General features: G+C 39.3%; 1 protein-coding gene across 5 annotated transcripts in view; it reads right to left on the bottom strand.

Moving 5' to 3' along the window:
- LOC146392881 (teneurin-3) overlaps positions 1–18,164 on the bottom strand; it is a 136,068-nt gene that overhangs the window by 13,251 nt on the left and 104,653 nt on the right. For all 5 annotated transcript variants that reach the window (XM_084954843.1, XM_084954835.1, XM_084954861.1 and 2 more), the window contains 7 exons: positions 17,282–17,543; positions 16,158–16,425; positions 15,069–15,212; positions 7,879–8,128; positions 6,189–6,209; positions 3,590–3,822; positions 1,749–1,903 (listed from right to left, as the gene is read on the bottom strand). In XM_084954843.1, coding sequence (XP_084810969.1) covers positions 1,749–1,903; positions 3,590–3,822; positions 6,189–6,209; positions 7,879–8,128; positions 15,069–15,212; positions 16,158–16,425; positions 17,282–17,543 — 1,333 coding nt within the window. The remainder of the gene's footprint in view (positions 1–1,748; positions 1,904–3,589; positions 3,823–6,188; positions 6,210–7,878; positions 8,129–15,068; positions 15,213–16,157; positions 16,426–17,281; positions 17,544–18,164) is intronic.

The raw sequence follows: 18,164 nt of genomic DNA, 5'->3' as shown, positions 1-18,164 counted from the left end.
AAAGTTGTTTCCTGACCTGTTTCCTACCATTAGCTTTGCCAATCTGCTGCTTACTGGTTCTCTAAAAACTCTTCTATTCACATCTCGGGCTGCTTATGTAGTTTGCTTCAGAATTCACTTTCTGCAGAAGCAGGGTATAGAAGAGGATGTGAATGCCTGTATTTTCATATGATAAAAGGCTTTTTTGGGGTTTTCATTATTTATTTTAAGTCTGGTATGAAACACTAAAGGACCCAGATGAGAAAAGATATTAATGTTTAAGCAAGGGAATCTGCACAAGAGGTGTCATTGTATTGTAATTCTTTAACCTATTGCGTAGGGACAGGGTGCTGGTTTTATGTCACCCCAGGTAGGCAGTAAATTTTGTCGGACAAAGCCGGCCCTCCTCAGGTACTGCCAAAGAAAAGGTTTTATGTGCAGCAAGCCTGCTACCGAGTGCTGCTTCATTATCATGTGCGGTGTAAGTGTCCTCAATGCTGAGAATTTCTAGTGGAACACTAAACACTAATTCAGCTCCAGCCACATCAAAACAAGCCCCCCAAACTGAGTAATTATTCTTCCCTCCATATCCTCTGCCGTGACCTGAAAACTCATCTCTTCAATAAACACTTCATGTTTCCACGTCCTGCAAAATCCCATCCTCCTCCTAGCACACATTTTCCTCCTGTACTTTCAGAGAAAATGCTCTGCTCGTGTTGGATTGAGTGCAAAGAGAGCAAGAGAGAGCCAGAAAACAGGAGCATTTTCTTCTTCTCTTTCTTTCTTCAGCAAGCACCTCATAATGTTGGTGTTCTAGGAATGTAAATTTATTCCACTGATCTTACTGTTTTGATTTGACTGCTTTTTTTTTTTACAGCTGTATAAACGGGAACTCTGTATATATATTTAAAGTCTCCTCTTTATCCAAGTCTCCTGACCAAGATGCTGTAATTAAAATGTTACAGAACCACATCACAGAGCAGGTGACACAAAATAACTCAAAACTGCAGAATAAAACAAAAACAGAATTATTAAACCATGAAGAAAGTTCCCAGTAAGAATAATTTCAAAGATTACATCTGTGAAAAACAGACACAGCCTAAGTGGCAATCTAAAACCACCAGCACAAATAAGACTGATTTAATGCCATCAAATAATAAATGAATTATGCTAAAACATCCAGATTCTAATATACTACCAAATATTAGCAGCCAGAAGAGTGCATACACTTTCCACAGCAATGATTTCCATTCCCTGAAAGAGAGCAGTTTTTGCAATTTCAAATTTAATTGCAAAAGGTTCCAGGAAGAGCGAGCTGCATGTAAAAAAGCTATTTTACCTAAGAGTTTGGAGGATTCTTGATAATAATATAGATGCTGAGGTTAAAAAAAAGTAAAAAAAAAAAGAAGAAGAAGGACACTGCCAAGACTAATGCCCTATTTCACATTTTTCTCCACAAAAATTGAATGTGTCCTTTTCTTATTCTCCACCTCTACAACACGTTTTCATGAAATACGGCTTCATCATTTTTGCTTAGTCCTGCTTACTGACACACACAAAGAATTGCCCTTGGCAAAGGAAACATGGCTTTGTACGGAGCGCTCTCTTGAAAACCAGTAGTCATAGTGCATGTACAGTATGCAGTTATACAGCATATCATACAGAGCAGTCATACAACACATGTCAGTAACCATACTGAAGGGGTACAATGATGGGTGCACACTACTGGTCATACTAAGAACCGGCGGGCACTTCTGTGTTTAAGTCACCTGATTGATGTCCATGCTATTGTCACAGGTCAAAGGGCGAGCCGATGTCAGGTCATTCGAACCGAGGAAAGTGGAGATGATGCCGTTTTGGTCCACTTTTCTGATTGTGGTGCCATCAACAAAATAAATCAGCCCATTCTTGTCCACTGCAATGCCTGTTGAAAACAGGTGAGAGGGAGAGAATGGAGAAGAGAAGTGCAAAGAAAAAAGCTTGTGATAACAGGGAAAAAAAAAAAAAACATGGTAGATACGCTGCATCTATGCCTGCATGACTCAGTGGACAGAACACGATGGATACATGTGTCAAGCTTGCCTTCCCATTATTCAGGTCACTGCAAAAAGCAAAGCCATCAATAATTCACAGTCTGCTTTTCTGCTATTAAATAATTTCACAGGCAGAAGTGGGAAAGGCTGTATTCATACGGTATATATGCACTTTGCCTTGTCTCGTAACCCTCCTGTCCAAAAGAGACCTCGGGAGGTAGGGATGTCAATGAGTGGTGCTTTGTGGAGATTTTTTTTGACGTCGGCAATCATCAACAATCTGCACACCATTTGAGAAATAAATAAGCAGGGGAATGAAAATGACAGCTTTAGACAGTTTTGGATGAAAGAGGTGAAAGACAGGCAGTTGCCTCGGTGACAACTGTGGACTAAATTGTCTCGGTGATTGAGAGTCAGCTCAGAGTCGTAAGCTGGAGCCAAGCCAGTGTGGAGTTGCAATAACCATTTGTCCCAAACTGGGAAAATACATTAACAGACTATGCAAGCCTCCACATCACTTTCTATGCCACTGTGCTGTTTAATATGAGACCTCGGCCATACCTCACATTCAGAGATTTAAATGTTCTGCGCTTTTCTATTTACAATTTAAATTTAATTTCTGAGATTTCAGGATGTTGTAATTAGCATGATCTATAGTTTTCTGAAGGACTTCTACTGGTCTGAACATACTATAACTTCACTTCTACCTCCAGAGTATTATTTCTTTTTCAATGAAGTCTTTAAAAGCTTCTATGGAAGGTGAGTGATTTGGTTTGACCTGTGGCTAGGTCTGCACAAGATTGCTTTCTGCTAAAACATTGATGAGCCGAGGGAGCCCACGGTGAATCCTTGGGAGCTGGCTATTTGACAGTCTGAGATTCTCAGACAGATGAAAAGTGTCACATTTGAGCAGAGTTCAGCACATGTCTGAGAGGAGAAAAAAGGAGCCATCTGCTGTTTCTTCTATGGTCCCGGCTTCCACCCACTCCATCATTAGAGTCGCTCCCTCAGATTGCCTCCGCTCAAGCCTTTATCACCCAGCTGAAGCTGAGCTATTGCAGTTGGCATTCAGAGCGGGCAACAACTAGTGCACAACAATTCATCCTTGCCTTTTCTTCCAGAAGAATTTATGGAAAAGTGAGCAATCACGCCACTAATGACCATGTGATACTTGAATGTGGACAACAGGTTGTGTAGAGTGGGTTTCTGACAGCAGGAGCTTTTTGTGGGAGAAAAAAAAAGCCTCTTTAAGAAACAAAGTAATAATTCTAAGGATTTTAAAAGCAATATACAAATATTCAAAACCAGTTCTGCAGCAACTTTTTTGAGTGGGAGCAGCAGTGCAGAGCCTTAATTAACAAAGCATCTCTGTTTTTCTTAGTTGTATGGAAGTAATCTGAATTGATAACACATGAATCACAACCAAATTTCATTCATTAAAATCAGTGAGCCGGTTCTTGGCACAGAGCCCAAAGCACAAGTTTAAATCTAGCAGATGCCACTCCTGAATGAGAAACTCATCAATGTGTTCAGCCCCTTCATTTGAATACAGTATCTTCATTAGTTTTAAATTATACCTTTGGGTCCAATGAGAGAGGCCTCTGGAGCTTTGCCGCCATCGCCACAGTGGTCCTCATCAAATGCCAGACAGTGTTCGCCGGTTCCCGCTACCACCTCTGCGTTTGACGGCAGATCCTTGCTTCCAGCCAAAGTTCTCGGTCGGTAGATCCTCCGGGAGTTTGTGTCCGACACATACAGCTGGCCGCTCACTGGATCAGTCACCAGGTAGTACCGGTGTGCTGGGTTGTTACTGCATTCAAGATGATAACTCAGTTATATACTGTAATTGGAGAAAGGTTTTTTCTTTAAAAGCCTTTTTCTAACAGTCCAGCCAGATTGTACTTTAATGGCAACAATTTGCTCCTAAAATGTGATCGATGCCTTAATATCTGAAATACCTCAATCTACCTCTAAACTTCAGCTAACCCTGATGAAATTTAGCCTGATTTTTCTCCCTGAAAATCCCCCCATTAAGAGTTAAGAATAATATGAAAAGCACAGTGAATTTCTCAAGTCGTTTCATCTGTATGCATAGGTGTATATGCAGTATATGTAGAAAGTACTTTCAGAACATCCAAGAGGCAGTACATTAAAGTATATATTTTAAGTGTAGTGGCATTAATTAGTACCAGTGATACAGAGTGTTCATTTCCTAATTAAGTGTAACTTTGTTCGGTCCAGTTGTTGCATAAATTACAAACCTTAAGATCCAGATAGCAAAAATTGTCATGTGCATGTAAAGTAAATGGTAGCAAGAAACAATGTTTATTCTGAATTTTGTAAGAAACTGTGAGAAATTTCCATAACGGTGAAAGAAGAGCAGAGCCTTTGAGGATGAAAGAGTGGAAACAGAGAGAAGGTTGAATAGAGGGGAGTCAAACAAAATTCAACAGGATACCACTGCAGCACAAATTGACAACTTGTGCAGCAGATCATTTCATTTCCTATCACTCCCCTGTGGAAAGAAGCCTTTGGAAATACAGAAATGACTGGCTTATGTTAACAACATGCAACTACTAATGAATTCTTGTTTCTATTTGCATTCAATTGTCACATAATGGAACAAAGAATCAAACGAATTTACAACACACTATCGACTGGTATTTATACTTTAAAAAAGAAGCTATCAAAACTGTGATTTACTGTCAAATTTTAAAAAAACTCGACATATTTAAGAACTACAGTTAAGGCAGGATGGATACATACAACAGAGGCAGTTAACATGAAAAAGCGAGTGCTTTACAGCGCAGTCGTAAACATGGCTTCTCTGCTTGTACTCCAGCTTAATGGTACCTTTCTCAATGCTGGCCGGCAATGGAAGTGGATAATGTGACGGCAAAATAAATGTGGCAATGAAACATCTTTGTAAAATGATGAACATGGAGTCGTAAAATTTGACAGCTATTATGAGTCAAAGTAAATGCCCTAAATAGGTGGCTGCTATCAAAGTTCTATAAAGAATTCAACAAGTTAAACATTAGTAACCCTTTCTTTTACAGTCAATCTTCAGGGGGTGGGCATAATAACGGAGACACCAGTATGGTGTTATACAGTCCAATCAAACGGTCATATAATAAATATTACCTGTGTGAAGCTTATTTGGTCATTTCCTTTAAAAATGTAAGTTGTAAAGGATTTGCCATGTGTTTGTGATAAAATTGTATCATTTGTGCCAAGGCCATCAACAATAAAAAAGCTGCTGCTTGACTATAGGATTAACCAGTGACTGTGTCTGTTCTCAAATTATTCATCTTCCCCTGTAGCTCAAAAGTTTTACCGTACCTGTCCCAGGTGCAAGCGCAGGTGGTAGTCATCCTCTGATGAAACTATCACAAACTCTTGGTAGCTGGCATTGTTCTGCAGGCAATCTGATTTGTCTGACTGATCCAGTATTCAGCAGCTCTTGTGGTGTCAAGACTTTCACGTCACTCTGCCTCTATGCTCCCTTCACTGCCTTTTTGTTTTACCTTATTTATAACCGACTCTTGTCTCTCTCTTCTTTTTTTTTAGGTTTATCTGTAAATGCCATTCCACATATCCCTCCTTCTCTCTGCCAAGTGTTTGAAATGAGAAATACAGCGAATCTGAATTCAAGAAGTAAAACAGAATTAAAGCCCACCAGGTGAGTTAAGCAAATTAATCTTAAATTCATAAAAAAAGTCACACACGCATTTTCCATAATCCTGCTCTTACACCAGTGGAATGTATGAAATGTGTTCCGCAGCTTCGCTTGATAGAGTGCTGTTGTCTTAATCAGGAATACAAAGCAGTTGTGTAAGTCCCTCTACAAGAGAACATCTGTCAGATGGAAATGTAATCATAAGCTTCACAATGATACTGTTTATTGCAGCGCTCCGAGTTGGACTGCGTCACACGTAGTGATTACTTGCATGAAAGTTGAATGTTTTACACTATGTCAATAATCACTAATTCTGACAGTCGGTGCACTCTTTATCTTGCTGAGATGTAATCAAGCTATAATTGTTCTGTTACAATTATACATGATAATCACTGCTGCTAAAGACGACTGTAAAGGGGAAGGTTATTCATATATTTACAAGGATGATGACATGCTGAAAGAAAACAACAAAACATGCACTAAGACAATACACCTACCTGTGTCTAAAGTCTTTATTTCTATGATAGGATGCAAAGGAAGCAGAGAAAGAGGAAAAAGACAATGAAACTGGTACATCTTGAAGGGACAGTTTGATTTTCAAGTTTTTACTCAATTATTCTTTCTTTTTTTGTTACTTAATCATAGGAATGAATCAGGCTTGACTATTTTATTGCTAATTAAAAGCAAGATTTGCACTAAAACAAGCTTAAAAATAGCATTTTTCTTCACAGAGTCTATTAAAGGAAGAAAGACAAACAAACAGGAGTGCAAAGTAGTCTCATTGAAGTCAACAAAGCCACTAGAGAAAGTCAGTGACAGTTTGGCAGAAAGTAGACGCAGAGAGGAAAGCGTGCACTCTTGCGATCATCCTCCATTACCACTGGATTTCTCAATTTTAACCTCACATATTGAAATATTGATTCTGTCCCTTTGCTACACTGACTGCTGAAGGCAGAATCTCAACACAGACGTTGCACTTTACTTAAAAAGGTTGAGGGAATAACAAGGAAACTTGCATGACACGTAGCGGAAACTCAAACCACTTTGGTTTTTGAATGTTTGAGAGAGAACAGCAAATTCTAAATAAGCGAACTCAGCCGCTTCTGTTTCTCCAAGCTATGAATGATACCACACATTAGGCAAAGAAACATGGACTTTCACCTGCTGCACTGGTTTATGCGGTTTATGTATTGCAACTGCCATCTATTGTGAACAGAGACATTGCTTTTCCTTATGTCAGACTAAATTTAATAAGGCTAACACAAGTCTTCAGTGTAGTGTTTTATGCTCCTCTTCCCATAAACAGAGTAAAATAGTTGCTTAGAGTCATAAACCATTTCTTAAAGTATTATTTATCTAGTGACGGGCTGCTAAGCATGCATGCTTGTTTACTGCATTACACGTTTTTCCCATCTATATTACATATTTACACTTTCCAACACAACAGCTATGCTGTCTTAAACTATACCTGTGCAGGTATATTGACTCATTTCTGGTGGCTTTTTTTCTTTTTTCGCCCAAACCACTTGCTCATCTTAGATTTTAAAGAATCATTCACCCTTGTAACCCTAATATTAACTCACAAATCAGTGCATGAACACCACCTGCCAACAGTGTGGTGACCTTGGTCCTCTTAAGGCAGTTTTCATATGTTTGTCATGTATGTGTCTCATGGAGGGTGACGGTCCAATGTACATTTAATCAACATCTGCTACTCTGAAATAAGCCAACTGGCCGAATCAGAGTCATTGCTGTGAAAAGCCAACTTGGCATGAGGGCGTAAATCATCCCAATTACACGCTGAAGACAGGATGTCTTTCCTAATTATGGAGATGGATTGGTAAAAGATTTCAAATTTCTACGGCCAGGGAAAAGATTTGTGTGACTGAAAATCTGTCCACCATGCCCTTTCAGTCTCCCTCTCCACACCGAACAAATGTGGGATCCATATTCTCGTTCACACTTTTGGGGTCGGGTACAGTATGTGGCTTCTTCTTATAAAAATGTGGACGATGCATATGCAGTTTTTTATTTATCCGTTTGCGTAAATGAAGATTCAAGTTTAGTTATGTTTAATAAATTCAAGGGTTAACAGTTAAATCTTGAAATTAATATGTTGTTGCATAATACATGACAGACTTTGTAAACTGTCTAGCGCATTACAAAACCCATACAAATGAGCCTCACCTCAGCTCCATGATACTTGTGACATTGCCAGATGGGTAGATACGGCGGATGTAGTTGAAATCTCCCACATACAGGCTTCCATCAATACCCCATGCCAAAGCCACCGGTGCCAAGAGCTTGTTGCCTTGGGCCTGCCCATTACAGCTGGGGCACGAGATGCTTCGACGCCGTCCATTCCCCATAACAGTGGAAATCACAGGGGGCTGGAGAGAGATAAACTGGTTCTCCCCACTCCCTTTGTAAAGTATGCCTGAAGGGGAAAAAAAGAACAAAAACACCCCAACAACACTAATTTACAGGATTGAAAATTTAGCCAGACAAATCCAGATAAAACAGAAATATAAAGTAGTTCAAATCTGCTAAAACAATGTATTTAAAGGAACTGTTCACCATTCTAGGTAACATGCTTGGTGTTAACTACAGAGCTGGAACTAAGAGGTAATTAGCTTGACATAAAGACTCACACTTACTTTAAATTAACTTTTAATATTATGTCTAATTAATAAAGAGAAAGAACTATGTGGTGGCACTGTGTGTTTTTTTGTTACTTCAGCTTGCAGCATCTTTGCTAAGCTCACTAGACCTAACACAGGGAACATCGCACATTTCATAACGGTATAAACATAAACAGAATGTGCAAAGATAATTTTCAAATTCATGATCTAAAGTACTCTGCATAAGCCATCAGAAAATTATGTTTCAGAACAAACTGCTGTTTATTTTTAAATGAGAGGTAACAAATTATAGTCCAAATGACTGTGGTTTATTTTATACTGCATAAAACTCAGGCAATCTGATTTAAATAGTTCAGGGAGTCAAGGCAGCACACGGGGAACTAGCCTTAATCATTGTTTTAACTGATATAACCTAATACTTCAATGCTGGGAAATGCTCTACAGCTGTTTTAGTGGGTTCCTTGAAACCCTCCGCAAAGCTGAAGTATACATTATGTAAAATAATTTTCTTTTAACTTAACAGGGATCCTGCTCTCCTCTAGTCACAAAGAGGCGGTAGACATAAATACAGTGCAGTGCACCACCCCCTAATAATAGTGCATTTCACTAAGGACTCACCATATTTGGTGAGTCACTAAAGATTAATATTTTAACAAGAGGCAGCTATAACTGGCTTTTTAAAGGGTGCTGATATAGTGGGACTCTCTTCAAAGGGGGAAAAAACATCAAAGGGAAGAAGTGCATGCTGGAAGCACTTAATTATTCACATCCAGCAAGTTGTGTGAATTCACACTGCCTCTGTCCTAATTAGTGGATCTATGACACCGCTGAATGGTCGCATGATGTCGTTCTCCCACAGCGCTGTACCATAAGCCATCGTAACCCTGGATGTATGGGAAATCAAGTATGCAGCCACGCTGCTTGTCCCTTCTCTGATTAGTTCCTTTCATTGATTTAATTGATTGAAGGACAAATTCAAATGAAGGCACGGTCTGGCGAGACTCTGACAGGACGATCTGACCAGTCTGTCTTTTGTATCCGAAAGCATTATACATGAGCCTCTAACAAAGACAAATAGGTCCGTGGGAAGGCTTTACGTGTGACGCCATCAAACGCACGACCTTGGGACTTTAATTGAACTGTGATCCATGCGTCTGCTCACTGAATAAAACACACAGTGTGATGAAAACACTCAGTGAACTGAAAGGTTTTGGCTGCACCCCGAATCAGAGCCACAAATAACAAATAAACTATGTAATCTGACTAGAATTTTAATGTCTGTTTGTGTAATAACTTCCGAACATTTCTAGAAAAGACAAAGACATTTTTAATATCTAAGATGTAGCGCAGTGTGTAGGACGTAGATCAGCTGCAGCGGTACAGCTATTGAGCCAAAAATAAATAAATAAGTAAAGAAAAAGAAGAATGCTAAGGTCGTTTTGGCACGCCACTGTAGTCCTCTCTTATTTACACTTCCATCACAGATTACTGTATACATAAGTCTTACCATAAGCTATAAGTCAGTGTAATGGAATGGATTAAATATACTTATCAATCATCCGCTACCCCCCAAACTATCACTTCACATACCATCGTATATCCTTTTGCTATGATTTTCTCACATACACAATGTCTGCCTCTAACTTAAGAGCAGATTAAGGTGCAGCTTTCTTCCCTCAAGGGCACTTGGTCATGACACATTACTGCTGATGATTGTTGCAAGGATCAAGCTTGTGAAGTCTCAGCTGGAGAGCTGCACTGATGGGAATTTGGCTTCTGACTGTCTACTGCCCCAGGCCGAATAAGGGGACTCCTACAGTGTCCAGACTAAAATGGCTTTAGAGTTCATAAGCATATGTCCATAAATATTTCATGCTTTTACTCTACTGTGCTCTGAGTTTGGAAGAAATACTGTAAATAAAAACTTTCTTAGAAATAAGTTCCCGCTACTGAGACAAGGAGAGTATACAGTTTCTGCAGCAACAAAACTTTGCTGAAGTGTAAAGACGAAAAGCGCTCACTCGACAGATTTTGCAGAGGAGACTCAAAATATAAGTATGGCAGCAGAACGGCTCAGCCGTTAGGATTGTGTCTGCTCACTGATTAGTAAATGAATATGTGGAGGCGTGTTTCAAATTCTGGATAGAAGCTGGTGAAAGAGAAATCACTGTTTCGCTTGGCAAAATGGGACAAAAAAAAAAAAGCTTTTTAAATTTTTTTTTATAAAGTCTGAGAGTCTGTTATCTCTCTTGCTCCAAGATCACTCCAACACTCTTCCATCCAACAAGCAAATAACCATAATGTAATGTAACCGCATGTCACGCAGCATTTACCACATAACTAAACAGTCAGACACAGTTAGACTCCAGGAGTAACACAGAATTTCCCAAATAATAGCAGAAACAGAGAAAACAATCAAAACTATGAATGTGTATAATGATAAATTATAGTGAATGAAAAGTGGAGAAACCATGAAGGCTATGTTCTGTTACAGAAAATAAAGTGGGAAAATAAGCAGAAGAAGAGGAGTTATTACAGGAATATTTGAGCAAGGACCAGAATGTCATCTTTACAAACTTTGCCTTCTGCCCGTATATAGAAATTATAATTCTTCTCTACACACAATACTGTTCCACCTACAAACTGAATTGATTCTTTCTTTGGACTCATTATAGAAGGTAATAATTTGTTTGATAAAAGGCTCATTTGAGGCATGTAGTGGTAAAAAAAAATTCTTTAATGTCTACATCACAGCTTTCGAGATGATTAATGGTACAAATGTGAGGCCAAGCCTCTGTACCTGAAAGAAAAAAGAAAAGGAAAAAAAAGAAAAAAAAATTGGAGCGCCCTTAGCAATGTCACCTTGGTGACACATAGAGAGCACAGAGATTCGTAGGGGAAGCGAGGGAGTGCGTCTTAATTGCACCCTGTCCTTTTCTACTCTCCTTTGCACAGTGTCATTCTCAGAGATAGCACCGAGGCTCCCACTGATCCTGATTGAGGCTAAAAGTGGGCAGGAAACATCTCGGTGCTTCAAATGCAGCATGTGCGTGAGCTGTACAGTAAGTATACTCAGAGATACTGAATTGCTGAACCCTGGCTGTGTCCAATAAGAATCAGCTATGTTACCCTAGATAGAGACAAACTGCAGATTGAGAGGAAGGGCTATCCACTTGTAACGAAGAAAGGAGGGGCAGGAGGACATGACTAAAGCACAGACACCAGCAATTTGCCTTATCTAGTTTGACAGGCACTGGAGTGGAGGCAGAGACGGAGAGGGCTTTTTGCTAGGGTCTTTTGACACAAACGATGAGATAAAAAAGTGCTCAGATGTTAGAAGTAGTGCAAAAATGAAGCAAGAGTCACAACAAAGACCGATAGCAAATGTCTGGAGCTAAACCGCTGTGCGGCTGCAGAGGACCACCGCTTGCTAGCATGTTGGGTGAGGACATTAGTCAAGGTTTACAGCATTAAAGAATCAATACTGGAGCAGCAATGAAGGCAAACAGTGATATTTGGATTCATCTTCATGCTGACCGAGGATATCGAACTGCATTCCTTGCCCAAAAACCCACATGGGCTATAAATCTCAAATGTCAAAAAGTAGCTGAATGCGAGACTGAATAATTCAGTTTGTACTGAGAAAATTTAAGGGAATTCAAGGCAGAACTAGGTGCCGACTCACTACCTCTGTAAAAACAATTAATGTGAGCGCAAACATAGATATGTTTACAGATTGGCTTTTGACACTTTGATGTGAACCCTGCATAAACTAGCATGCCAAAGTCGCTAACAAAAACAATTCACAGCCTTACCAAGCACACCGTCTTTGGGGTGAGCTAATAGGATTGGAGCATGAAACCCTTTCGGCAAATTGATTGCTCCTGTCAGACAGGAATCAATGAGACAAAACAACACGAGTTTGCTATTTTTGAATCTTTTAAATTTAGTCAGTTTTTGCGAATATTTTCAGGGCGCCGTTGTAAAAGGACAAGTGAAAAGTGTGAAAAAGCCTCGGGGAGGCTGCAGCATTTACTGCATAAGAAAACACTCAACACCATCTGGTTCTTGTTTTATTTCTGTCATCACTGTTTCCATGTACAAAAACAAGCCCGCACATGATGATTTTTCATGCACAGTAACGTTTGATTTTCTGATAAATCCAGACACACGGTACAGCTCAATCTAATAAAGGATGCCGCATACATTAGCATATCACACATGCTGCACTTATCTGTTATCACAAATGCATCTCACAACAACTCCAACTGTGATGCTGCCACACTGAAGGCTTTGGAGATGGGTGTGCTATAGTTTGAGACAGGTGGGATGAAACGCATTGCACCAGCAGCAGTCGAGCTAGAAGCATATTTCAGTGTTCTTTTGCACACTTCACAAACTTCAGGTTCCGGGTGGCTTGACAGATTGGGTTTCTATGTCTGTTCTTTTAATGTTCAACAAAGAAGCAGGACAAAGTACCATCAAGGATTGAACAAAGAAACTGCTTCTCTGACATGTTTTTCACAAACATTTCTGACAAAAAACACATTCGCAATCTCTGACTTCTGAGTCGACTGTTATATATATGAAGAACACATGGATGATATTACTGTGCAAACCCACTGAGTAGCTGTGGGTTGAATAATTCTGTACCTGCCAGTTGTGGAGGCAGAGACAAGTTCACAAACATTTCACCTTACAGAAAGCCCTCCTCTGGTAGCCAAAATATCTGGTCACAAAAATAATCTGAGTGGTTCACTTAAAAGTTTGATGGATCTGGATAAAACGGCACAAGAAAGAACCAGATTTATACTTTAGTGCTGGGTGGTTGCAGAGGCTTTGTAAGGGGGCTCCAAAACTCATGTGAACCTCCTTACACAACACATCAAAGCTGTGGCGATGCAGAGACCTTAAGAAATGTAACTGTTCAGCACATGCTGCATTTTTACATTTTCAAATTTAGCATTAAAATCACAGACACTCATAAAAACAACTGTTTCTTTTAATTCCCAAACAGCCACACAGATCTTTTAACTGTGTGCTGTTAAATCTATGATCATAATTTATAGGTTCAACCTCACTATAGAGCTACTCAGAGTGTCTTATACACATTTTTTATCATATTGAAAAATTCATATTATTTTAAAATAGAGGTTGTGGCTCTTAGGATCCAAGCCTTTGAAGAATATTGAATGTAAAGCTTTGCATGTGATGGACGATAATACATTTTCATTGTAAAAACACTCAGTCTAATGCACATGATCTAAAGCATCAGTGACAGCCATTACTGACATTCTTTCAACATGATGGAACTCTATGATATATCTGAAAACCAACAAGTGGCCTGATAAAAGCTAAAAAAAAAAGGCTAAATCTCCAAGTTTTTCTACGCTGTTATTAATTTTCATTCTGCTCAAACAAAGCTCTGTAAAGAACAATTCATCATAAAAGTTCAATACTTACACCTGTTAGTGCAGAGTCTGACCTCTGAGTGGGTGATGTTTGTAGAGTGGTAGCCATCACTAGCACAGTACGTGCTTAATGATGTTTTGAAGGGATTAATACTGAATAGTTTCACCCACCTAGCTGATGAGCATATATAATAAAAAAAAAACCCTGTTCTGCACCAAAAGAAGGTACATTTTATTGCAAAAGTGCAATTCATTTCCTCAAAGCAATTCTGTTTAGTTTAGGTAAAAGAAGGTAATAAAACCTTTACCAAATCTGTAACTTCCTTTCTGAGATACACTTGTTGCTCGTGACAAAACAAAGGAATCTTATATGAATTTGTGCTCTGTTAACTATACAGATCCATTTTTCAAGGGATTTTAAAAATGCTTCATTTTACTTCCAAATGAGCCAAGATCAGCTTTCAATGCCAAAAAACCCCAAACAAAAATATAAAACCTATTCAAATGAAAACAAACTATGTATTCACCAACTCCACTCTGACTGTGTGAGACTACGGACTGACCTCGACTATTTTCGAGATGAAAAGGACACAAATTGTGTTGGACAACTGGAACAACGGTTGTGAGCTGAAGTGGGTTTAATGTCAAAACAGCAGTCTGGCAAACTGACAATGCACTCACTAGCCCGAGGCCCTGAGGCACACTTCCTATAATTGCAGTCATATTACTGCCTCCACAGTAGTAACATACTGAAACCCCTTAATAGTGTGCTGGCTGAAATCTCCAGATTATAGAGTGTGACCTCCTGGTACTGTAACCCAGCAGTGACTTTGCTGTAGGTATATTTGATAGTTTCATTATGTATGTTTCCCCTTTCTCATAACTGTGCAGCAGCTCGACAAAGACAAACTCATGTCCATTTATTGTACTTGCCGATTAAAGAGAATCTGATTGATGACAGAGCAAGAAATTAATTAAGTTTATTGAATTAATGCGAGAATTAAACATGATGCCTGTTCATCAAAAGTGTAAGCCTTCGCGAGCACCAAAAGGCCGTCTTCTTCCTAAAATAGCTGAGTGGTGTAGAATCGTTGCAAGCCTTGCACCCTGGTGGCTTACTTGCTGATTTATTCAGTCATTACTGTGAATGATCGGCCCTTCAAAACTCTCCTCTATTATCTGCAGATGGGATGACGAACCATCTTTCATTTTGATTCAAGTATTTATTGCGGTGATTCAGGGTAAAGACCACCTGCCTGTAACCCAAAGAGGCTACCTATCTCTGCAGACATACATGCATACTGTATACATGTTTATTTCTTACCATTCTGAATGTCCAATATGTGGTGTTTGTCTAACATCCACCCGCCCATGTTGGAGGCATCCAGTTCATAGCCTTGTAATACCGCTGTCCTCTTTTCCCAGAGCACCACATCAAGACAGGACTCGTATTCATATCCCACTGACACTGAAAGTAATGACAGCAGACGCCTGTGGTGAGCAAGGTTACAACCTCCTTATAAGACACTTATAGCAGCAATGAGGCTTGTAGCTTATAAGACATTCAGTACATGTCGTCGCCGTTTCTTGTATTTCCTGGGTCTGCCTTCTCTTTGGCTGTTTAATTTTCTCCAGCTGGGATGAGTTTAGAAGGCCCATGGGGTTTCTGTGTCTTGCCTCCACTGTTTGGAGTTTATGTATTCTCCTCTCATTTGTCTGTTTTATCTTGTGTAAATGCAAATAAACCACAATTCCAAATAATCAAAATATAAGGTGGCAAGAAATATTGAAATGATCAAAGTTCAGATGGAGCACATTTTAGGAAAAATCACAAATGCTGCAAAATTCTCTGAACTCTCAGTCCATGTTGAGCTTTGAAAATTCTATCAGTAAACTGTGATGATGCAAGTGCTACTAGATGTAAGTCTGTAACCCAAGCCAAAAGGAGTATATAAATACGTATGTTCAGTTAACCAGTTATAATATAAAATAATCAAAATATTCTACTATGCATGAAAAGATTCTGTCACTTTATTTTTTCATCAGTATTTCTGACTATTGACCCTTGGCTGTTTTTCCCCCTTTTTTTCCAGGCCTCTGCCTCAGAGGCAATATTTCAGTAAGTGCACAGCTGCTGAAATATCATACATGCAAAACAAAGAAGTCAGCAAAAGAACAATGGCCTTCAAAAATGCAGCACAGGGGGATTTCAGGATTTCACACCACCTGCTAAATCTTTATTGCACATGATAACAAAAGCAGTCCCCAGCTAAATAACCCTCAATTTAAAAAAAGTAAAATCAATCTTTAAAAGTTCAACTAAGGTTCACTGCCTGAAGGTAGCACAAGTATCTGGCGGTGAACTTATGCTTACACAACATCTTCAGTAGGCAGCTTCACAGCAGGAACTCACCCACAGCCTCCGCCAGGCCAAAGACCTTCTGATTGTAGGCGTCTGTTTTATCCCAGATGAAAGTGTAAGAAAGGTCGGGGAAGGCAGGAAAAGACTTCTGGAACTGACGGCCCATGATGGCCACCATCAGGTGGACTTTCATCAGGCCAAAGGGGAGACGGTCCTGGGTCAGGAGCACCTTGAGGATGGGCTTGTAGCCAGCTGCCCTGGAGCTCAGGTAGACCAGGTTGAGGTCACTGCCTGGTATGGCCACTTGCTCATGAAGGACCTAAGATTTAATTAGCAGTCAGACCAGTGCCAAAGCCACAGCATGGAGTAGACTTAAGTAACAGAGTTAATAGGAGCAACAAACGTATGTATTTAATGAGAATAAGTTCAAATGCAGGATAACATACATACAATTTATTATCTAGGTCACATTAAAACTAATTTCATCTCAGAAAAACCTTGTTTGTTGCTAGACATACATACATTTTATTCTAAGCAGTCAAACATTATGAACTTTTTAGGAAGCCAAACTATTTAAAGAAGAGTTTTTACTTATGCCAGCCACAAACTGCAATCTTCTAAATGCAAATTCATTCTAAGTCATTCTTATTTTTTTCATTTTCGTCCTGGTTCCTGGTTGCCTCACATACCGACACTATACTTATGTTGAAGCATGTCCAATGATTTTCATTTCATCACTCTGATGTAACACAGACAGAATTTGTTCCAAACAGTAAAAACAGCAAAAGCTGCAGAGTCAACTTCTACATTTAGGGATTTTCAACATAGATTTGGGCCAAATGGAAACAAACCAAATCCTGAGGCATGTAACCTCCATGCAATGTACCCTTAGAATTTATCAGTGTTGCTATGAGACAATTTATGGCTTAGTGGAGATGCTTCGGTTCAATCAAAGCCCAAAGGCAACGTGTAAGGCAAATCTGACGCAGTTTAAAAAAGGGAAGAAAGCCATGGTGAAAGGAAGATAACAGCATTATTGTTACTCTGTGCTTGTGTATTTTCAGCATTGCTGTCTGTAATACTGGACTCAAACACAGGTCATTCAAAACAATGCGTCATACCAATAAATCTAGGACTGACCACCATACAATGCCCCTCTATGACATGGATCTCACCTGGGTTTCTGGGATGATAGGACTGTCCTCTGGGGAGGTCTTGTAAAGAGTGGAAAGGGGTGTGGCCAGGATGACAGGGTTGGGCCTGACTAGGCCCGTCAGGTAACAGCTGGGGATGTCGTTCTCTTCCCGCTTCATCACCACCGTGTCCATCACATGAAAGACGTTCCAAGGCAGCCACACTGTTCGGTGCAATGTGGGGAAGGGAGCTCGTTCGTAGCTCAGCGTCAGTGATGCTCCACCGTTGGCCAAGAGGTCAAACCTTCGAATGTTGGAAGGAAATAGAAGCGTACGAATTTTAATGCTTAAATAGAAACAGCAACTGAATAACCTGCACTTATTATGTAAAAATACTTAAATAATCATCTGCAGTAAAATCTTTAGAGGTTTCTTTTACATCTTTGAACTTAATTTTCATTATTTTGACTCTCATTTCCATTCGTTACAATAGAACTATATACTATACATGTTTCTTAGCTGTCAAAAAGACAACCATTAAACATGATACGTTGAAAACAAGTCAAATGCTTCATCATAACATCCAAACACCTTTATTTTTTATGTAAAGCCAAAAGAATATTTGCAATAATCAGTTATTTTAACAAAGGAATCGAGAGTAAGTAACTGACCTTTCATTAGCAGTGTTAGCACATTTCCAGATTTAATCACCACCATCGCCTTGGATTTGTTTTTTATTAATGACTAATGATGGCTAAAACTTAGACTGATATAATTTTGAAATGTCTCCTCAAGTTCAAAGTAGCAAAGTAAATATTTATGTTAAGGCTGATAATCCCTTTATCAAAGGCAGTTTTCCCTATCAAAGTGATCCCTCTGTTCAGTCTCCATATAATATTATTATTCACTGAATCTAATTTATGAC

The sequence above is a fragment of the Perissodus microlepis genome, chromosome 2 (assembly GCF_051167445.1).
Source record: "Perissodus microlepis isolate ML-2025 ecotype Zambia chromosome 2, ASM5116744v1, whole genome shotgun sequence".
NCBI classification, from domain to species: domain Eukaryota; kingdom Metazoa; phylum Chordata; class Actinopteri; order Cichliformes; family Cichlidae; genus Perissodus; species Perissodus microlepis.
Note: the sequence above shows the minus strand (reverse complement) of the source record. Positions and strands in the feature narration are given on the sequence as shown.